At 37.8% G+C, this 23,552-nt stretch overlaps 2 protein-coding genes across 2 annotated transcripts; one reads left to right on the top strand and one right to left on the bottom strand.

Moving 5' to 3' along the window:
* Window positions 1-1,598: 1,598 nt before the first annotated feature.
* AP1AR (adaptor-related protein complex 1 associated regulatory protein) lies at window positions 1,599-14,140 on the top strand (the record flags this gene model as incomplete). The annotated part of the gene is made up of 9 exons (XM_010076313.1): window positions 1,599-1,647; window positions 3,254-3,280; window positions 4,060-4,085; window positions 5,018-5,114; window positions 5,881-5,979; window positions 9,094-9,155; window positions 10,241-10,314; window positions 11,178-11,306; window positions 13,703-14,140. Coding segments are annotated over 9 exons (829 nt in total), but the record flags the coding sequence as incomplete, so codon positions are not given.
* A 5,756-nt stretch (window positions 14,141-19,896) lies between these two features.
* TIFA (TRAF-interacting protein with forkhead-associated domain) lies at window positions 19,897-20,460 on the bottom strand. The gene has a single exon (XM_010076301.1). It carries the CDS (start codon window positions 20,458-20,460, stop codon window positions 19,897-19,899), a length of 564 nt encoding a protein of 187 aa, XP_010074603.1.
* Between the last annotated feature and the right edge of the window lie 3,092 nt (window positions 20,461-23,552).

Below are 23,552 nucleotides of genomic sequence, written 5' to 3'. Positions count from 1 at the left end.
TGATGCATCTTCCATTTCTGTCCCTAATGACCTCAGTCTCCTGTAGTTGCTCTGGGATTTAAGGGCTCAAACTCTGGCACAGAATTAGGTCTTCTGTTATTGAGTCCCTGGTCAGCAAGTAGCAGAAAGTTTAGATCTTCCTTGAAGTGCCATTGCTTTTGGGATATTTGTAATTACATTTAGTAAGCTTGCTCTGCATTGTCTTAGTTTTCTATAGGCTTACGGTTCAGTTCTTGCAACTAATCTGACTACAGCTTGTGTTTGTAAAGTTGAGCAAAATCTGGTTAGCACCTGACACTATAAACCAGAATCATGCTTTTGTTAACAACGTAGATAGTCCTGAAACAATTTCCTGTTACAATTTTATTAAATTAGATTCTTAATGGTATTGGCTCCTCTTCACCAAGATGTTGCACAGAGGGGTAGCAGTGAAATTACTGTAAGTGTTTCATGGCACATGTCCCCATTATCCTTGCGATGTAGTGCATGAATTAACGTGCCCTCTCACCTGTGGTTTCCTAGCAATGAATCAATCACCTGGAAACAGTTCTTCAGCAGCACCTATACCCTGCAAGGTACACAGCTGTGTATAAGGAGAGGTTGACCAGGACTCTGCAGGGAAGTGCACTGCACAACAAGTTGCCTGGGGAGACATACCCTAACTGACTTCCCAAGAAAAGTACGATGGAGATGAAATATGATATTATTAAAATAATTCAGGCTTTGGCTGGTGTGTTGCTTTTCAGTATAGTAGAAGTAGGCGTTGGTTGCAAATACAGAACAATCTTTTGTACAGGCATAGAAGTGTCTGAGGCCCTGGATTTATTCCTGATACCAGTCAGCACTTGCAACTGGAAACTCTGGTTTTTAAAATAGTTCAATGAAATGGATATTGTAGTGAACCACCAGTATACATTTGTATGTACTTTTGGATGATAGCCAAACCTCTTTCACTAGGCAAAAGTGTATTCAGATCACTTAATAATGTATTGGCTTTTTTATAGAGGACAGTGTTAAGATAGTTAAAGAACCAGGGAGAACACCAATTCCCTCTATAAAATTACAGACTGTGAATATTTTTTTTTCTAGTTGGGAAGTATTGTCTTGAGTTCTGGTTGACATTTTTCTCTGAGGTTCAACCTTCTACCTGTGCCAAACTGTCAAAATAAAATGTATTGTTTTAACATTGATGTTGTACAAGATGCTATGGTAGTAAAGAGTTCAGTGCCATGATGAGCAGCAGTGTTTTCAGAAGTTGCCTGGAATAATGGTTTTTAATAACGGTATTAAAGGTATAGCAGAACACACTGAATGTCTGTAAATGTCAAGTCCAGCATCCTGATAAGTGCTTTCTTCTCACTTGAGGGTGGTTGTCTTTTTTCCAGTTCTGTAGAAGATGTTTACATGCTTTTGCCTCTTCCTGCTCTGGTAGCAATGCAGAGCACAGGTTAAAAAGTAAACGTGTCTAATACATGAAGATTTAATGTTTATTTTATACTTAATATATTTCAAAAGCTATTTAAAATTATCAGGCTTGTTTTCCTTCTGCTGTGAATTGAAGACTCTTCTGTAGTGTAATTGTGGACTTATTTTTCCAGATCAAAGTATTTCAGAACATGTTCAACAGGAGAACATTTCACTATAGAGGTGAGTGCTTACATTTCTAGTGATTTAAAAAAAAGAAAGTGGAAAAAGCTGAATTCTAACAATGCCTTTAACACTTTTTTGCAGTTTATGTACACTGTAGTATTCCAGGTTATTCCAGACCAAATTGATGCTGCACTGGGTGGCAAGATGGCAGTTCTTACAGCACCTCAGAACATTAATAAAACATCTCACCTTAATCTGTTATTTGGAAAGAAGAGAAGTATCTTGTCATCTGATACTCAGTACCAGAGCATTCTAAAGTCTGCCTATTGCATCTTTCATCGCTTCTGTGTTGGAAGTGATTGTTTTATTTCTGTTTGTATAAGTGCAGGATATTTAGATCTTGATAGCAGGATTATGAATCTGATTCTACAAAATACTAGGATCTGATGAGGTTGCTTTATAGTTGGTTGCACTGTAGTCCACTTTGTTTTCTACAGAGCTCCTTTCTTGGCCACTGGATATCGCCCCTTTTTGCCAAGGGTACTGTAGGGTTCATTTGTATAAGCTGAGATTCTCAGAATAACCTGGTTTACTTTCTCTGAGTGTTCCTTATGGTCTAAAAGTCCTAGACCTCTTAGATGCCCCCGTTACTGGGAATAACATTAATAACTGTGATCATTGCTTGGCTTTTGAGAAGAGGGGGCAGGGGAAAGGGGGCACGGCAGATACAGTGGGGGAAATCTGGCTTAGTGTACAACTTCCAGTTGTGAGAGAGTGTTCCTGCTGCAGAAATATGATAGGGAAAACAAGGGTCTGTCCTTGCTTATAGCAGTTGGCATACAGGTCAGTAAGGAGTCTTGCTCTAGGTACTGACCTCCATGCTTATTGACTACATTTAAGATCACTGTACTGAAAATAGTGCAGAGAATTGCCATTTGCTTTGTTTCATTTTTATGTGGTGGTTGAACTTCTGCTGGATGAATTTGTGCAGCTTAGAATGCTCTCTGTATTCTTGCCTGGCTTGGGCTGGTTTTGTCTTCCTGTCATTAAGCATTACATTGCCTTTATTAACCTTTAGTTTCTTATGTGCAAAGCTGGTGATGGAGAGTGGTTGTTGCTTGTTTGTTCTTAGAATTTTGGGTAGAAGGCAACCTCATGTTTTCTGTAAATTAAATACATTTTAAAATACTTTTTAATAAGCATCACAGTTGCCATGCGAGGTAGAGGTTATGTGCATTATACCCCTTACATCTTCTGCATTTTTGCATTGAGTGGCTGCTTTGGTGTATGTAAGAGCCATACCATTCCTTCCTCTGCTTGTATTGTAATGCTTCTGATATACTGAATTATTAGCAATCTTATAAACTAATGAGATTTCATTTTTATCAGTGCCCTCACATAAGTTGTAGTGAAAAACATGAATGTTTTATAATTTTGACTCTTCTCCTTTTAGGAGAAAGTAGTGTTTAAGAAAAGAAACATTGGTAAGAAGATAATTCCTACTCTAATACTTTCTTTGAAAGTAGGGGCTTTCATAAATAGTCTTACAGTTCCATTGCAGTAGTGTTTTTATAAGACAGATTAAATATGTAATCATATTTGCTATATGTGTTTAGTGACCTGTTATATTGAATAGTAAAGATTGTTTACTTTTTCTCTGCAGTTTGAGAACCTAGTGGAAAGTGATGAGGTAGGTACCTGTATCATAGTGTGAAACCTGCTGGTACAATGCACTCTCTTAAAAATGGTTCCAAGATCCCTATCTCCACTTCATGCTATGTTGTAGACTTAAATTGCAGGGGTTTTTTTACTTAGTTTTGCCTGCTCTGGGAGTGGATATTTAACACTTTGGGAGAGAGGAAAACCTAAGAGAGAGAAAACTGTTTGGGGGGAGTATGAAACGTAACCCTTTCAGGAAGAGAGCACTATGGACGTTAGGAAAGCAAAAAGAAAAGAAGGAAGGGGGGAGAGACTTGAAGAAGAATTTGCTCCCGGTATGACTCTTGCATAAGATTCAGCAAACGCTCCCTATCTGAGAATATAAATGGACAGGGGTTGCTTTGCTAAAGAAAGTTTTGGGAGTACTGTGTCTTTATAATTTTGGGTAAATTGGGTGAGCAGTATTTCAGAAAAATAGAAGCTGGCCTTAAAACTTCACTCTTAATACAGCTTGATAAGGGGCGGGGCGGGAAGTCATGTTTTCAATACCCTGCCCTGTATTTAAAAACATGAAGACTAATATTTTGATTCCTGAGATACACCACTGGAGTATTTATTTTCAGTTGGAAGCACTTATTTGGATGGCATAACAAGATTTTTTTTTAAATTCCAAATTAAACCAGGGGATTGCCTCCACCCCCACCAACTGTAAAACTAATATATGGTAGAAACTATGTTTTCATATTGGGTTTTTTCCCCATCTTAAAATTGATTGATTCTCAAAAACACAAACTTTTTTCTTTTTACCAGGGTGAAAGCCCAGGAAGCAGTCACAGGTAAGACTTTGAGATTCAGGACCTCTCCTCCCCTCTGCTCTCCCCTTGTGACTATTAAATTTTTCAGAGTTCCTGTCAAAACCCTTTCTGTCTTTTTTAGCTGTCAGATACGTGGAAAGAATACATGTTAAAACTAACAATGCTTAACCATGTCAAAACAGTTCAGATGATAAACGCATCATGCAAAAACTAAACAAGACAGTTAAAACAGTATGTTGCAAAGAGGATCTTGAATCTTCTTGTTCCCAGGGTCTGCAGTTACAAAGTTTAAAGTTACACAGATGTTAGTGCTACAACTTCAGTGAATTTTTTGTGAGCATGTTAACATTTATGGAAGCAGTAAAAACTTTGAGGCTTGCTCTATAGGAAACATACGAAAGCATTGAAGTGTATGCTTTGGTTGTTTAATTCTAGACATTTTGTTTTATTTAAGTTTGATAGTTCCCAGAATGTTGTTGCTTGCAATGGTCCCAAAGAAGCGATATAGCAAACACTATAATTATTATAATGCTTTTGCAGTCTTGTTTGTTAGATACATAAAAGGGGACATGAAGTAGGCAACAGATGAAAGAGGAACAATTTACAATTAGGGGACCAAAACAAGTAAGAAAAAAAGTGAGATTTATACAGCAATTATATTAACAATTCTATTCCAGTAGTTCTGTTAGCAAAAAATATTTTGAAAATATGTTTTATATAAAGATACAAAAAATACTTTGTAAGAGTAGAGAAGAGACAACGTTGTCTTGAGTGAATTGTAACTTTGGAGCTCTGTTCTCAGGAGGAGCTGGCCAGAAGCACAGCTTGTTGCATTCGTATTGAAGGACCAGTCAATAAAGACTATACGGATATGTTTAAGTTCCTTTCGCAACTTAGGGTTGTCACAGGTAAATAATAGATGGAGTCTCTTTGTGTTTCTCCCATGCTTTTAGACCTCTGACTGAGGAAGAAATTGCTGACTTGAAAGACAGACATTATGACTCCATTGCTGAAAAGCAGCGAGTTGTTGATATGAAACTTCAGTCGGAGGTGAGCAGTTATGATGACTAGCATGGTGTGGATAGTTTTTCTTTTAAAGTAGTTAACAGCCATGAACACAAGAAGATTGCATGCTCATGAACAAAACAATTGGGTTTTGTTCATGGTATTTTCTAGTGTACAAGATGCACAAAGAGATTGCTGTGCAACTGACTTTGCATCAGAGGCATCAGAGATTGCTTCTTTTTAATGGCCTCTTAAGCTGAAAAATTGAATGAATAGGCTGGCTCTCTTACTGAGAGCTGTTAAATTTGAACTTGATTTTTTTATGAAAGGCAAAATGGGGAGTATACTCGACTCGACTTTTCTTGTGCTCGGTTTTTTCCAGAGCTTTTCTTAAGGAAGAAAACATAATTTGTAATTTTGTCTTAGTGTGTTGCAGCAATTAATGGAATATGATGTAGAATACAATGTAGAAATTGGGAATTATTTTTAATAAAGTAGAAATGAAATATGCAGCTGAAAAGATTTGAGTCTTTCACTGCGCAGTTCATAATAAAATACAACATGCATTTATAGCAATTCACTAGTAATGATGTTTATTCAATCGGGTAATATCTAGTTATCTATATTTCTTGGGATGTTTGATGGGGGGAAGCTGTAAGAACATTTTTCTTCATTAACTAAATTGAATTATAGTCAATTTTATTTTATTTTTATTTTCTAGTTCTTTTGTTTTATTGAGCTTATAGCTTTATTCATAGGAAGATAGATAGGTTCTGCTTTTGTTAACCATTACTATTTTGTTCATATACAGTTAGCCTTACAAGAGGAGAAGTTAAGAATAGAAGAGGAGGCTTTATATGCTGCACAACGTGAAGCAGCCAGGGCAGCAAAGCAGAAAAAGCTCTTGGAGGTGAGGGGAAAAAGACCCCAATATATATCAGAGCTTCTGTTCTGTTTCTATGTATGCAGACTTTCCTAATATCCTTTACATCTCAGGAAAGGTAATGAGGAAATTGATCTGGCTTGTAAATTCCAGTAGAGAAAGAAATACAGTACAACTGACCGGACCAGCTGAAAATGATCAGAATTGTTTGAAACAGTTTATGATGCTGAGTATAGATTTTGAATGAGATACATTATTTTAATCTATAATTAGCTTAACAGACTTGCATTATATAGAAATTACTGAAGTTTAAAGTGGTCTTTGATGGCTTTCTAGTACAAAAAACCTGGAATTAAGCACACATTATGATATCATTTAGACTTGTAAAAGTACTTTAGATATTTGTGTGCTTAATTGTTCCTTATCTTTGTGGTTTGTGTTAAAATGAAGATATGTGTTTCCAAGTCATCTGAATTTACTGTTGCCTGGTGCTTGGAGCAGGATGTTGAACTAGATGACCACCTGAGGTCCCTTCCAACCTGAATAGTTCTATCATTTTGGGATTTGTATGTGTAGTAGTCAAAGTCCAGTAATGCCTTACCAGTAGTTTTAATTTATTTAATTTATCTGTGCGTACTTTCAGATGTCTAGTGTCTGTGGTTCTGGAGCTTTGTCTTGCAAAACAAAAGCCATGTTAAGTTTTTCTCGTTTTTTGAAAACAAGACGCTGTTCTGTATCCTCCTAGTATTTATTACTGATGGTTTCCATGTCACAGTTGAAAGAGTTACATATGATCAGTGCATTTAATATTTTTGCCATCTTAATAAACTGTTAAAGTACATGTTCTCGCACAAATTTCAGGTTGCCAGAAATACGTGTGTTAAAAGAAACGTTCACTTTTTGCTGCCTGTTCATCTGTAACGTGTGTGGCTGCAGTTCTGGTGTGTTCAAGGAAACAGTCCACTAGACATGTGATATGTGTTCAATTAGAAGTAATTTTTCAAAGTTCAGATTCAGACTATCTGAAAAAGTCTGAAATCTACAATAGGTATAGGGGAGTTCTTTAACCCTAGTGTATTCTTTACGTTCAAAAGAGAGTGAACTGAGAATTGTTATTTCCAAACTGATAGCGATGACTGAGTTTTCATCTAATGTGTATATTGCTAAGTATAGGTCTCATTTCACGTTTCTTGTTCTATCCTGTTGGCATTTGATATGGGAGGGTTAATTCTTTCTGACTTTTTCTGCTTGCCTTTTTTTCCCTTTTAACACTTCGTCTATATAAAGTCAGCAAAAGTAGATTGTTTTATGGCTTTAACTGGTCTTTGTAGAACTTCTGTGCAAGAAATATTATTTTTTTCTTGTCTTTCAGTATTTTTAATATGCACCTCTTTTAGTCAGGACCTAAGATAGAATGCATTATAGGGATTTTCATTTCCTCCTCTTGTAAAATTAGTACTACTTATCTCCTTTACAAACAATCCCCCCTAAAACCCATAAGGATTATAAGGATTTCTAAGGAAGCTTTTTTTTTTATAGATATGCAACAAGCATTTAACCTTTCTAAATAAACTAGAAACCGTTTTTGAATACTTAACTTGTCTCTTTGCTGGGCAGAAGTCTTTTAAGTGAGAAAATGGCTTTTTCATTGGAAGTATGGCATCCCTTTAAAGCTAATTTGGCTTGCTGATGTTGCCCTACTAAATGTCAGGGTTTGTAACAGCAGAGAATTTTCATATATGTGTATCCTGGAACTTACAGTGCTAGATATTTGGATGTGACCCAGCCGAACGGGTAGACAATTTAAATCTGTTATTATGTGGGTGTATGTATTTTAAAAGAAAATCGTTGCATGTATCATTAATTGATTTTTCCAGACTTGCTAACTATGTTGGTGCCAAATTCCTGTCTCCCTGTGTACTTAAGTCTTCTCCCCTATAACCACCATTAGATGACATTTCTATTTCTGCACTTCCCATTTCTTTACTGGTTTCAATCTGATTATTCTGAATCTTATTTAAATACCTAAATGTGCCAAGAAACAAAGCCATCATCATCTTGGGAGTGAAAATACTAGCTGATCCAATGCAGTTATTTCACAAGACTATTTATCCAGGGAAGAGCAATTTTTAGATAAAGTTGACATTTAAAAATTCTGTTTTATTTACCCCTGCTTTTCTTTTGCAGGGACAGATCCATTAAGGCTGAGAATAGATTTTTCAGAAAATACAGTAGCTAGATATATCAGACTTGTCTCTACAACTAGCACGTTCATTTTTATCTCAGTCTTTGTTAAAATCAGTTAATGATTACTGATTTACTAAACTGGTTTACATTTAATCACATTGATGTGCCCGGGTTTTAAACTCTCATTTTTTCAAGGCAGAGAAGAGAAACTTGAAACAACTTAAGTTGTTTAAACCCTAAAACTACTTCCATGACATCTATTGTTCCTCTTATAACTACAAAATAAATGCATGTATGACTTGTGCCTTGCGTTTTTCCTTCTGTTTATGCCTACTGATAACCATGAAAGCTTTCTATCTTAAGAGTGTAGAGGAATTAATACTTTTGGCCCAGCAAGGCAGCAAAGCTTTTATTAATATACATGGAGCACTTTGTGCTGATACAGGCAACCAGAAGAGATGGCAGTACTGCTTTGTAAAGGGTTGAAAGGACCTCTAGGACTGTTGTTCTTGTGCACAGAGCAAAACAAATCAAGCATAACCCAGGTGTTAGTTGTGCATTAAAAACACCTGTGGCTTAAGAAGACATGACAATAGAGAAGAGGACAGATGCAGTCACGAATGCAGTGGTTCTCACATGTTTCTAGTTAAATTTATGCTTGCTTTTTTTTTTTTGGTGTACAAAATAGCTATATTCACCAAGTTACCTGCTTTTAAATTGAGAGATTTCTGAGTATAAAAACAATACCACTTGCATGTAACAGTCACTTAGGTATCATAAAATTTGATCTTCATTTGAATGAAAGTCAGTCTTTTCCCGAGTTGTACTTAGACTGCTCCAAGGACCAAGGCAATGCTCCTTCTAATGTCACAATTAAGAGAATGCTTACTGTATTGAGTACATTGCTCCAAGTGATCACATTCAGCTTTTTCAACAACTTATTTCTTTTGATAGCAACGTAGACAGCAAAGGATAACACAGAGAGCACGTGCTGTTAATAATGGAGAATATCAGAGGTAAGATATAAAATGTTATTAATGATAAATGAGAACCATGATGGTTTTCACTCCTGTTCCTCACCCCCACTCACAGGGAAAAAGAAAAAAATCCATCTGTTTTTCAAACCTTATATATACAGCATTTCCAAATTAGAGTTGTTTTCAATCATTGCAGTTTTCCTCACACCAAATTGTTACTGAATGCAAACTGGTTGCCATAAATCTGCAAAATTAGAGGGTAGATAGCATTCATTCTCGTTTCCAATGTAGTTATTAGACTGCATGCACATTGAACCTATTCCCAGCTACTAATATACACAAAATCTATATTAGACTGGTGTTTATATGTAAAATCTCAGCTACTACAAAAATAGTCTTATTATTCAGAACCCTGTTTGAAATGCCCAATAAAAATCCACACTAATCAAATGGGGTATTGAATGGTTTATATAGGCTGCCTGTTTCTTCATTAACATAATTCCTTTAATTCTCTTCACTCCCACCTTCTCTGTTCAGTGTTAGGAGAAAGGAAAAAAAACCCACAAACAACCCAAACAAACAAAAAAAACCCCCAAGAAATTTACTGTAGAACAGTATTTGAGTTTAGAAAAAACCTCTAAAATCAAACACCCCTTTTTGAATGGAGAAGAAAGGGGATAGGAGGGATTTTCAGTTAGGAAAGTACAGTTAGAAAAGGAGCTGTGAAAACTGAGGTTTTATGGAATGAGGGAAACTAGCCAGATACTAGAAATAAAGGAATACAGTAGCAGGATTTGATTTCATTAGTTAAAAAAGGAATTGAAAATTAAGAAGGCATTATCTAAAGTGGCAAAGGATGAGAGGAGAAGAGTTGTTTTGTGACAGAAGTGAAGATAGTTCATTTCTAACTGAAATTACTACTAAAAATTGAGCAAAAGCTCAGACTGGGAGAGGATCTGATGAGTAGGAATGGAAAGGCTGTTTGTGGATCATTTTATAAAGATTTTACTTCAAGGTGCACGTGCTTTCTAGCATAGAACTGGAGGGCATGTGGATTAACGTATCTTTTATGGCATCCTTAGAGGTTTATCAAGCTAAAACCAATACGTGCACTGTTGTTACAGCTCTGTGGCAGAGGAAGATCTTGATTCTTTCTTAAGAAATACAAAATTCCAGTATGAAGCTTTTCGAAGTAGTAGTAAGTCTTCCTTTTCTTATGCATGTCTATTTATATTTTTTATATACACACACACACATATGAAACTTGTATATGTAGATCTGTATAAAAAAAATCTGATAAAACTTCTTTTCCTCTCTAATCCCAGCAAATACAATTTGTGCTACAGCCATTCTAGTTCTCAGAAGCGAGTTCTGTAAGCAAACATGTCCTGTGCATGGATTTTATTTTACTAAGGCTTTCCAACCATCTTTCTTGGAGGCAACATCCATGCAGTGAACTTTCCTTGTAAAACCCCACTGTGTATCAAAGATGCAAATGTGTGGATAGCTTTAACCGTCTTGTAGCAAAACAATTAGAATAGTTACTTACTGATTACCGTACTAATTTTTTTTTTTCCTAATGAAGTGCAAGAGAGGATTTGGCTGCCTATATTTAAAAATTCCAGTAACAATTTAGAGGAAAAAAAGGCTTATAAACTTCTGTCCAGAAGTTTTATGACAGTACCTGATAGTCTCTAAGAAGTTGGAGAACTGGTGGTAATTCTTGGGAAATACTGCCTGTAGTTTGGGTGGGGGGTGGATTTTGGGTTTGTTGAGGTCTTTTTTGCAAGTCTTCATGCAAGTCCAACTTACGGGTTACTAAATTCCTCTATGGTTCTAATCAGACAATATTGCAAAATGTCCTCCTGTAATATCTTAGTGATGTTGACTATTAAAAAGCTACTATATACTCTCTGGTGATGGATGAAGTGGTTTTTTTCTGATGTTCCTGAGGTTTAAGGGCCACAAAACACAATAAAAACTTTATCTGAAAGTTTAGTTTTGCATATTGAACTTTCAAATTCAAGTATGTTTATGAATTAAAATTTTTTTTTTATATAGGACTTTCATCTGATGCTACAGTGATGACACCCAACACAGAAAGCAGTTGTGACTTAATGACCAAAACAAAATCGACGAGTGGAAATGATGACAGCACTTCATTAGATTTAGAGTGGGAAGATGAAGAAGGTATTTATTCTGCCATTCAGTTTCATTCTGAACGTAAAAATGCGAACAGTTTTAACTATGTTGATTGTAAAGATGTCGTTTTGAAAAGGGAATGTGATTTAAAACTTAATTCTGATGGAATTTCTCTCAAGCATGTAATGATTAAGCTGTAAATTATTTTTTCGTAGAAAGTTGCTTATTTTGATAAATGTGCTTATCTCTCTAATAAACAAGTTCATTTATTTGGATCCTTCAGTCAGTTCCACAAAATGCAGGAAACTCACAACAAAACTAATGGTAAAGAAATGCTGCCCTCTTGTGAGCCAGTAGCACAAGGAACAGCTTGTTCTTTGTTTTAAAATGTGTAAGTTGGTCAGGAGTTTGTGACTGAAGGATTTCAGGAAGCATTGTTTCTTTAAACCCTAATTGCTTTTATTGTAACTTCTGCTGGAAACTTAGGTCTGCATTTTAGGTGAGTATCACAGCTATCCTAATTGCTGCTGCTGTTGAGATATTTTCTGTTCTGCAAAAGCTCTTGTCTTTGTTTCAAAGTTAATCCACAATTTTGAGACCTTGACTCTTGAAAAGCTCAGCAAAAATAAGCTAGGATTTCTTTTAGCCAATGCATAGCAGAATTTTTTTTTCTTTAATAGACTGTGGTTTTTTGACAATCTGTGTAATAGTTTAAATGTTTAGTACTGTCAAGAGCACTAAAATGTTTAGTTCAGAAACCTGTTGTGAAAGACAACTTTGCTAGAGGTACCCAGAAATACCCAGCATCTTTTTTTAGCTAGTGTGTGCAAAAGCTATTAGCATTCTAGAGGAACTGAAGCTAGGGCAGTATCATATATGGTGAAGTACACTGAATTTTACATTGAGAGCAATTAGCACCAGTGCAGAAACAGTGTTTTGGGAACTCTATGTCGTACGTCATGCTTAAGAAATGGGAAGATGGCATTCTCTGCTTTATACAGATTGAGTTGTCCCCCAACTCTTATGTGTTAGCTTAATGTTATATCTTTCTAAATAACTATTGAAAACCAGATGAGAGCAAGACTCATTCTATACTAGGCACACCTACATCCAGAATTATCTTGTTCATTTGACTGGTAGAGGGTCGTGTTGCATATGGGCTTGTATTATCCGTGTCCTGGGGGAATTTAATTCTGTGAATAGAATAATCAGTTGGTGATGTTTGCTATTCATTGTTCTCTTATCAGTGTCACACTGACTTAGCCACAAGTATTGGAGCTCGCTGAGCACAGAAGATGCATAGTTTGTGCCCTGCAATGCTACAGTTTTATAGAGAGTGTTATACAGAAAGACAAAGGGTGTAAGGAGAATTTGGAAATGGTAACTGTCCTGGATTAAATACATGGTTGTGATACAATGCTTCTGTTTTCATTCTTCACTGTCATGTACCCATAACAGACAAAGAACTTGTAGTACTAATGTTGTATTGGTGTTTTTGGTGGTGTATCTTGAGAGATGGACAACAGCTTCAGTGAGCCATTGGTACCAAAGGAATCAAGTTGAAAATAGTTATGTTTTGAAAGACCCACAAAAATTAACATAAAGTCCATCATTTGAGTCTGATGAAGAGAAAAAATTACCTCTTAGATACTTGTTTCCTGTGGCCCCATTCCTCCCCCTCAAGAGTTGTGTGTTTCACTTGCAATATGTAACTTTTTCATTACAATTAATTAGTTAGCTAGTTAATTCAAATTTTAAAAGGGAATTTATTTAGGAATGTACAAGGAGTCCAGTGAGTATGGTAAATCCTTCCCTTTCTCCTTTGTACTGGTGGGGAAGGTTTTGATACACCATGAGAAAGTCTTTAATTACTGACAAAATAAATATAATTTCTGATGTCCTTGTGACCAACGTTCTGCCTTATTTTGTGTGAAATTAAATATACCTTTTCAGACAAACTCAAGATCTTTCATAGATAAATGCCCCCAATATCTGTCTGAATTTTAGCTTCTGTTTAAAATGTTTCCCACGATGATGTTTCATCTGTTTGTCAGTAAACTACAGGATTATTACAGGATTCCCCAGACATTTAGGTTTTCTGGAAGTGGCACAGAACCAAAAATCTTCTAATATTTACATGTCCATAATGTAGGGCAGCAGGCTGCAAAATTGCTAGTGAGTTCTTTCACTGTGGTGTCGGTCTGTCTTAGAGCTCTGTAAAATACCATCACTGGCTGTTGAGTTCATTTGGGCCAAAACTGACTGCAAACTATTGCTTTAATGTGAATAACAACACCAGAAAAAAATACAGGGATACTCAGGAGTCAAATTACCAGACTCTGGATCTCTAAAGGATTATTCTTGTTTCTTCTAATGTTCTAACACTAATGTAAAGGTACTTCCCTTGAATTATATCTCTCTCATAAAGATCTCTTAAATCGCAGGAATGAACAGAATGATTCCAATGAGAGAACGCTCCAAAACAGAGGAAGATATACTCCGGGCAGCACTGAAATTTAATAGCAAGAAGACAGGGAGTAATCCAGCTTCAGCCTCTGATGATTCTAATGGATTGGAGTGGGAGAATGACTTTGTTAGCGCTGAAATGGATGATAATGGCAATTCAGAATATGCCGGGTTTGTAAATCCTGTATTAGAATTGTCTGCATCAGATGTAAGGATATCTGATCCTGATCATCAAGACAGATAGTGAAACTGCGTGGCCCTTGTTTGTGACCAAATGTTGAAGAGTGAAATAGAATGTACAAAACCAATTTGCTCTTTTAAAAGGTGGTTCCCTTGTTTTTCCTATAGATTGATCGGCAAGGAATGGGAATAACTGGCTATCTGAATTAATTCAGAATTAAGTGCAATTTTATCATCTACCTTCTAAACTTTTATGAAAACTGGGATGATTCTATTGTGTATATTTCTGGATATCTGAATTTAATATAAAATTATCTGCACTAATTTAAGCTTCCAAGCTTGACATATCTATATTTTAACTGGCCTTTTTTCTGGATGATGTTTCTACTGATTTGTTTTTAAAATTCATCACTGGCCTAACATTTATCTTAGAAACAGTCTTATATAATTTATCTAATACTTGAATATAGAAAAAATAATTTTAAAAAATTGTCCTTATTTCCAGTATGTGCTTTTTGACTTGTTCTTTAGCTATTTAGAGGGTGTAGTTAGCCATCTGCAAAACAAATTTCACACATGGTAAATTGTAATTTTTCACTGTTTAGCTTATAGTCTTCCTAGCCTTATGTTGTCCTCTTTCCATTTATTTTATTTTTTTTAATTACTTCATGCCAAGCACAGTTAACCTCAATAAACATAGTAAAATCATCAGGTTAGGTAAGATATTGTCTTGTATAATATGCCAGTTTTAGTGCGTGTGTGCTAGATAGAAAAACAACTATAAAAATTCTTTGTGTGAAACTGGAAATTTTAATCAGTATCTAGTGGAGAATTGGGAGGAGAGGACCAAATTCTTGATTTTTTTTCCCACCCCCCTGAACAGACCAACCTCTGTTACTACAAGGTCCTTAGAATTCTTTCTATGTGAAAAATTTATAATTCAGCTCAAGTGGAACAATAACTGAAGAGGAACGTTCTCTGAGCAAACTTGGGGAGGGATGGTTGCTCTGCTGCTGGGGTGGGAAGAACAAGAACCTGAAGACTGAATTCCTGTATCTGCATTCAAAAAAAAAAAAAATCAAGTTACAAATCAGTGTGTTTAAGTGCTCTAGTTTTCCTGTGCCTCTAAACTGGATGGTTAATAGTGCTGATAGAGACTGAAACTTTAGGAGGTGTTCAGTTAAAATCTGGTGTAGTGTATTGTGTGGTCTCCCCCTAATATTTAATGTCAGTTATGCTTTTTAAAAAAAGGAAAAGCTCACTGAAGAGAATATGCAAAACAACTGCAGGTCTCAAGCTTTCCCCAAAGTGTCAGTAAATCCATTCTACTCTACTGTTATTTTGTCTAGCTGTCTGTTTTTTCCCTGGAAGAAAGGGGGATGGGGTGCAACTTCACCATTGTGGAATAAAAGCAACACACTGTGCTAAGCAGTAAATCTGTATCACCAGAAGAACTGAATTTGTGGGTAAAAATTGTGTAAATGTTTTAGATCATGTTAGATCATTTGAGCCTATATATAGTATTAGGGCCCCTATCATTTTCATGAAAACTTGAACAAAAATACTGCACACTTGGATTAAGTATGTACATATGTCAACACTAATGAACAGATAAATCTTGTTGATAACATTCCATTTCTTAATTTAAATTGTAGCTATGTCATTGAAAATATTTTAATATAATTATCTACATTTGCAATGCCTGTAATGAGCTTTAAAAATTTGTGCACATCAAATGTATATTTTTGGTTTGGCATAAGCTACTACTGTGTAACTTCTCCTGACATTTATTTGTATAATATATTCCTCTGGAAAGGAAGGCAACTTTCTCAACATGTAAATAACACGTTTTTTACCTGCCAAAATGTAACTTGCCCTGCAGAGGTCACTGCTTTTCCTGACCCGTGAACATGAGGTTTAATTTGTCCTGACCATGCTTTGACGAAGTAAAAAAGCCTTTAGCAAAAAGGAAGCTGACTCCAGCTGAAGGTTTTTACTGAGGTGTGCATGTTCTGTAGCCATGGTTAACAGCATTCTGCCTTTCAGAGCTCAGTGAACTACACTGAGTGATTTAAGAAGTTACAGTCAATATTTGTGGAAATTTAAGAAATCAAAATATATAAACAGCTTATGTAAAACAATTCAACAGTACTGTAAAATGCATATCTGTACAAATTTAAAACTCATTAAACTTTTCAGTCAGTCTTATGTTTGGCAATGTTTTATCTGTTGCTGGTTTTGTGGCTGCTATTTCATACATAGTGAAAGAGGGCGTGAAGATGAATTGTTAAAACATTACCCAAAATTACCTGGGCATCAGGAAGGATTCTGCTTCGCTTTGAATGTCACCCATGTATCAGCTAACTAAGGAAGGTTTTAATAATTAGCTGTGGCATCCCTTCTTGAGTCCTGTGGATTTGGAAAGGAAGCTCTAACAAGCTGCAATAATAGAGGACACAAGGAACTGTGAGCATGGAGCCCTTCTTCTATCAGAAGGAGCAGCTGTACCCTCATACTTCAAAGGAAATATAAACTTCCTTGTGTAATGCAAACAGCTTCCCTGTCTTCATGTCTGTCTGTGCTTGTGTACCATTTTAATTGACTCAGCTGATTGTGCCTGTGTATATATGTGTTTTAAATAGGAAACTCTTCTTTTTACTTATAGGGCAGTGTTTTACTAAGTTGTTCATCTACCACTTAAGACGTGTGTTTCTGTGTTAAAGTTGAGCCATTGTTGAATGTAAAATAATTTGACCTGACCATTTGGTCAGGCTGTTCAGAGTTACATGATTAAGCATAAAATTGGTGTTTCAGCATTGTCTTTTAGTATTCCATAACTGTGAATAGTAGGATAGCTGACCCAAGCCAAAACTTGCAAGAAATGTTAGTGGCCTTTGTGTGTGTGGTATTTCTCCCAATTAAGTTAGCACTATATGACTAATGGCAAACGGAGAGGGGGGAGGCAGTACTGTTTCTGTTGTGGTTGTTTGCCTTAACAAGTATTTTCTGGTATGCCTGAAACAACTCTTCTAGAACATGATTAGTACTTGCAATTTTAAAAGCTGCAAAGAGGTGTTAGAACCCTTGAGAGCAATTTAGGTTTGCCCCACATGTCAAAATGGGTCCTCGATGAACTGCTTCAAAACTCAACATCACCACCACCATCCTCCTCCAGTGCCAGCTTCTTGTTTCTCTGGAACTCACGCCAGGCTCGTGTCTCAACTTTGGCCTCTCCGGTTGTGTGCTCGTGGCCGTCAGCTGCTCTTGGTGACACAGCAGCCAGCTGAGGCGTGCTCGGGCGGCAGCAGAAAGCTGGCTGTGAGCAACTGGGGTGCCTCGGTGTCATGCTGTGCCCACACCTGCGCTCGGTCATGTATTTACTCTTTACCTGTTTGCATGCAGAAGTCACTGGATTGTCTCCTTACACAGCACTGCCTCAACATATTGCTGTGCTCTTTAGTGATAACTTCAACTAGGACATCCAGAAAGTGAGCTTTTAAAAATATGTATTTTTCTAGTCATTTGATACTGTTCTCCTTCAGTCAGACTAACTTCTGCTGGTCAAATCAACACAGCAATAGAATCTTCCTAGGAGAAGATTCATTTTTCAGTGTGTGTTTTGGGGTTGATTCTTAGCCCAAATAAATATAGTTGTAGAAATACTTAGGGTTGGGAAACCATTAAATTGATGTTTTGTTTTTTTTTTTTTCCACTCCCAAGGTTTTCACCTGGTTCCTGGAGATTGAGCCTAAGGAATGCTCCGCTCTAGACCTGTGGCTATCATCTGCAGAGCCTCTCTGTACAGAGTGAATACAAAACCCGCTCAGACACAGCACTGTGAGCTCTGCAGACCTGGCAGAAGATTTTTCTCAGGCAAGTACTGTTTATAGACACTTCTGTTTATAAATTGCACTTGAAAATTTGACATTAGGGTTGTCACTTTAAATTATAGTACAGAAAATGTAAGCCACTAATATGATCAGTGTCATAAGTTAATGTCCTATGTGACAAGGCCAGTGAACAGAAACTGGATAACAATACTGCTCAGTGGTAGTATTAGCAACCTGGTTTTTAAGCCCAAAGCAGTACAAAACAGGAACTTTCATGTCATCCATAATAATTTAAGAGCACTAATAGGAAGAGAGCTGTTTACTGGGAATGCAAAGCTAATACTCCCTCCTCCCTCACACGAGCCAAATCAGTGAACATAAGAAGTCCCGTGCATTTTATATGAGGTTGATTACAGGTAAAGCTTTTATATGCAAGAGCTTCTTTCAGATTATATTTGCATCTTGCTTTTTTTCTAGATACCTTGCATTTGGACGTATTGGTCACTCTGTCTAATTAAAGAGTAGGAAGACTCAGGTCAAAAGCCTATAAAAGCCAAGCAGACAACAACTACTGGAAATGTGCAACCAGCAGCACCATGTCTGGTGACACGGTGATTCCTGCTCAGGTTTGTTTCGTTAAGCTGAGGGGCTGGGTGTGTGATAGAGGCGTTTGTGCTGAGATAGCAGCTGAACTGCACACCTAGGCCAAAGACTGTACAAGTACCAGAGCCTTGTTCAAAGAGTAGAAAACATGGGAACAAGGTATTTTTGGCAAGGGTGAGACTAATAGACAACTGAAATCCCACATAAGCCTGGTTTGAGTTTCATTGCCTCTCCCATGACCTTCTCTCACTTGTGCTTGTTTGCCTTAATCTCAGGTTACGTTGTGTAACATCCTCCTCAGTTGTACTTCTGGTTTTCTTGTAATGATTACTGCTGAAATGCAGCCTAATGTTTAGGGGTGGTAAGATGGGTAACTTATATATGCTCTGTTCTGATTCTTTTCCAGTGTGTCTTTCAAACAAACTAAAATACTTGACAAAAAGCAAGTGCCCAGGAAAAGCTGAGCCCCTAGCAAAGAAAAACTTATCTGAAACAACCTGAGAAATACTTAAATGAAAACAAAATTGTAAGAGTGCTTGGCAGGGATGGGGAGGGGGAAGAGAGAAAACTTGCTGAAACGCTTTTAGTCAACTCTTATCTTGGAGCAATGCCACTTCTAGAAAGGCCAGAATGCTGCCTGTGAAAATTTCTTATCTGGATTGTCCTAGAAATAATTTTATTCAGGTAAGTGCTTTTAGATTGTAGTTGTAAAAGAGTAAATCCTTACACATCAACCAAATGCTTTTATTACAAAATTTGTCTGGTTTTTTACATAACATGATCACTGACACTGCATGTTTATTTATGCTCACAAGCAAAAGTAGCTAACTTGCAAAAAATACATAATTTTAATTCGTTATAAAAAAAGAGTAAATCCTTACACATCAACCAAATGCTTTTATTACAAAATTTGTCTGGTTTTTTACATAACATGATCACTGACACTGCATGTTTATTTATGCTCACAAGCAAAAGTAAAAAATACAAAATTGCAAAAAATACATAATTTTAATTCATTATAAAAATACAATAAAAATATTTATGCAAAGTTAATAAAAACATTAAAGGACTATGCTGACAAAGTGTTTCTAAGCTGCAAAATATGGGAAGTTACAACCTAGGCTTGAAAATACTGTTTGGAATTTAATGTCAAAAGCAAAGCACAAATGCACCGAGACATTACATCCCTACTCAGCTAACCAGTGCTGGGGCTAAAACACTGGCCTGCATCCTCTGTGTCAATGCCTATTAAATATACCTTCGAGGCATGCGATCACAGTTCTTGAATTGAACCTGCTGCAATGGATTTGAGTGGCCCTCTGTCTCCCACACGTTTAGGTGGCAGTGGTGATCAGAGAGCACATTGCCCTGGTAAAGACAGGGAATCTGTTTCTGTTGAGCAAAGCATGTTCTTGTACGCCTGTACTGAAAATGACGAATAAGAAGACTCATGTACAGCAAAGGAGAACCATCAAGGACAGTGGACTGAGATGACAGCCTTCAATTTCTGAAGCTGTGCAGGTTTCAAGTGGTCAAAATCTGATCCAGCCTCCTTCCTGCTACCATGACTCATTTTCATCAATCTCGATGGGGCTTTTGCCTTGGGAAGGAAATGAGGAAGATGAAATGCCATTCTCAGGTGTGGGTTGCAGTGATGGCAGGCATCTTTCCTGTAAGATTGGCACTTCAGCCAAGTGTAAGTGAGTCTCAAAATAATCCATGGACTCCCCTTCTTGAATCTCCGCTAAAATCTGGTAGTCCCCAAAACAAATGATGCACTTCCACGGCAAGTCAATTTTGTTTAAGTAACCCAGTTCTGTTTGGTCCACTATGAGTTTTGTTTTCTTGCTCATGTTCTTTATCTCAAAACAAAATTCTGAGCTGTTTAGTTTTCTGTAAAACTGCAATGAAAACTGAATCCGAGAAACGCGAGTATCCATTAAGTTATAATGGCAGATATTGGAATCGCGGCCAAACTTGGCCATTTCATCTGCCCTTACCTGTTCTCGCTTACAGAAATTCAAGCAACGAAACACCATCTTGTCTTCTTGGCAAGGATGGTAAAAGGTCATGTGGAGACATGTTACTGTTTCTTCAGTTTCAGCTTCTTCAAAAGAGGACATGGTGAAATGAGTCCTCAGAACTACAAGAAAGAAGTAAAATCACAGCATGAAATCACCATTAAAAATTGGCTTCAGTGTGTCATTAAAATACTTCATATCCTATTGTATAGTGACTGTACATAGCTTACTGCAAATTGGCTGTAGTTAGTAGATAGTAAATGTAACGAAACCACTGGAATGAAGATGTGGGAGTAGAGCATACCCAGGCCATGACAACCATCATCTCCCTCCACTTTGCCCAGGACTCGTTAGGTGACCACACCTGTGTTCTGGGCTGAACCCATCCCAGGAGTCACTCACCTCTGTCGCAATGCCTGCCCAGCACTTCGGAACTCTGGAAAACACCCGTGATTGTGAATTGCTGCTGACCGGTTCTTCATGAGAATCTCACAGGTGGAGTTATCTTTGGAAGAAATATGTCACCTAGCAGTGGAAGTAAGATTCACTTTATGGGCTGAAAATGGAGCACTGCGTGTCACTGCCTCAGCCTGGGTGCCTTGTTTTACAGTGTGTGCCTTTGACCAAAGGTATCAGGCAAGAAACTTTTACAAATGCAGTCTGACTGCAGGCAGTAATATTTCAAATGTGTATAAAGCACTATTTTGTCTCTTGAGTCAGAATTTACCTCTTGTACAAAACAAAATCCAGTGTTTAGAAGTGACTGATGTGACTGTGTAAAATGAATGCAAAAGCTGGAATAACAGCAAGGGCTAAAGGAGGAATGGTCACCAACTCTAGGCATTTCGTTGCTGCCTATTGTAACATTCCAGCCATCTGCTGCAGCGGTACCTGACCAGATGCTAGAACTAACTAATAACTTTTGTTAGTTTCTTCTCTTTTTTAAAGCTTTTCATGTGCAGCACAGAGATACTTGCTTATGAAGTAAATTCTGTTCCGAAGTCTGAGTGACTACAGTGGATCCAAATAAAATCTAGGAGACACCTTAGCAAACCCCCTGCCATCTGGTTCTCTGCACCAGTGCAAGCCCAGGATTTTTACTGCGCTGAAACTTAAGTCTAAAGGAAGACAAGACTAGGTATTTAAAGTAGGAACCAGAGAAGGAGTTCTCAGTTACCAGAGAAACATGTTATTAAACTGCGTTATTCGTGAGGAGCCATTTAACTGGAATCACATAGTGCAGATGTTTGTAATATTTCTCCTTCTAGATAACCAGAAGTTTCCAACGTGTCAGACACCCAGCCTGAGCTTTCTCACCAGCTCTAGTCAGTGAACGACGCCAAGAAGCAGCTTACGATTTAATCTGGTTTTTTATGGGTAGGTGAGTCATCACTGCAGTTAAGTATTCTGACTTGTGGTGGTTTTTAAGGCTTAATTCTACCACTGTACATAAACTCCAAGCACACCGAATGGTGGTGTATCAGTGCATCACTTTGAAACCTCAAAATTGAAGCGATTTTGCTCTTATTGTGCTAAGGGTCTAAGTTCTGCCACTGTAGTTTAGCAACCTCAGCCTATCTACTGAAGTAGGCTGCAACAGTGCTTCTGTCAAGCTTAGATGATTAGAGAAATATAAAATTACAAGTAGACCTCAGAGCTCACTTAAACTAGGAACAGTGCCTATGCTTTTGACAGAAGTACAGACAGGCACCCTGGTGGCAGGTATTCCCTTACCATCTGTAAGACTAACTGCAGTGGCTTCAGCATCCTACTAGTATGGCTCAGCTCCCGTTAGATGGGAACAGCTGTGTGAGCAGGAGAGGGGACTCTCTATGCTTAGTTCTGCCCTTCACAGCTCTGCGGCAGGAGGAGGATGTGAGATGTTACACGAGGTCAGCTTTGGTTAAAGGGGAACAGCAGGTTATTTCACTTAGTTCGCAGATTGGCATACAGAGATTTTTCTCTCTAGACTTGGGCTGAATTTGATGCCAACTTAAAAGCATGTTCTGCTTCCATTATTATCTTCTTAATTTGGTTTCTGAAATGCATCAGGACTGGGCAAAACACAGGAATATAAAGAAACGTCTTTTGAGAAATCTGCAGTGTATACAACTGTGTATCAGATCAATGCAAAATGTTGTCTTTATTCATGTTTCCGAATTTTACAAATGGCTACATTTATTAATTAGGGAAGGGGTAGAACTGCCAGTGATGGCTTCAGAAATTACAGCAGCACCCACCCACTGAACCTGGATCTCAGCAGCTCCCACAGACCCCACTATCTCTTCATGGCCTGCTTGCATGCCACCTCAGGCATCCTGAGCCCCCTTGCCAAGTCCTGCATTAAAGGGTTATTGAGGTTGGACTAAACATACGTACGCGTAAGTACTACTGTTGTCTGTACCTTAACTTGAGTCAGACAATCATGATCTTACCTCTCCCTTCTCCCAAGATCATCTCCTTCAGTGTGGATCGTTATGCCCATTTTTAGAGACAGGAGAATGGCGGAGCATGAAGAATGAGGATACCTAACCTGAGAACCACAGGGCTCCTACCTGAGCGTTCCATGATGGATTCAGGAGCTACAACTCTCTACCTACAAGTTATCACTCGGAGAGCTCTGCCAATTTCCTTTTGCAAATTAAAACACAAGTGTTCAAGCCGTGTACCAAGAAAAAGAATAACATCCATTTTGTAAGCGTTTGCCAAGCAATGCTTACATTAAGCCAAGAACTTCAGCTTCTCATACAGCCCCTGCCCCGTGAGAGGACACAGGCGGGACAGCTGACCCCAACTGCCCCGAGGGATATTCCATACCGTGTGCTGTCATGCTCAGCATGTAAAGCTGGGGGAAGAAGAAGGAAGTGAGGGAGATGTTGGAAGTGATGGTATTTGTCTTTCCAAGTAACTGTTACACGTGATGGAGCCCTGCTTTCCTGGGGATGGCTGAACACCTGCCTGCCCAAGCAGTGAATGAATTCCTTGTTCTGCTTTGCTTGTGAGCGTGGCTTTTGCTTTACCTATTGAACTGTCTTTATGTCAGCCCATGAGTTCTCTCTTTTGCCCTGACGATTCTCTCCCCATCCCACCGGGGGAACGAGCGAGCGGCTGGGGGGTGCTCACCGCCGGTGGGGTTACACCACGACGCTTATTTAACGTTCCTCCCAATGACCCTGAACTTCGCGGCGGGGGGG

The sequence above is a fragment of the Pterocles gutturalis genome, unplaced genomic scaffold (genome assembly GCF_000699245.1).
Source record: "Pterocles gutturalis isolate BGI_N339 unplaced genomic scaffold, ASM69924v1 scaffold45336, whole genome shotgun sequence".
Lineage (NCBI taxonomy): Eukaryota > Metazoa > Chordata > Aves > Pterocliformes > Pteroclidae > Pterocles > Pterocles gutturalis.
Note: the sequence above shows the minus strand (reverse complement) of the source record. Positions and strands in the feature narration are given on the sequence as shown.

Bases quoted from the DNA above. Each gene is read 5' to 3' on its own strand.
- TIFA (XM_010076301.1), bottom strand. From the start codon at position 20,460: ATGTCCTCTTTTGAAGAAGCTGAAACTGAAGAAACAGTAACATGTCTC.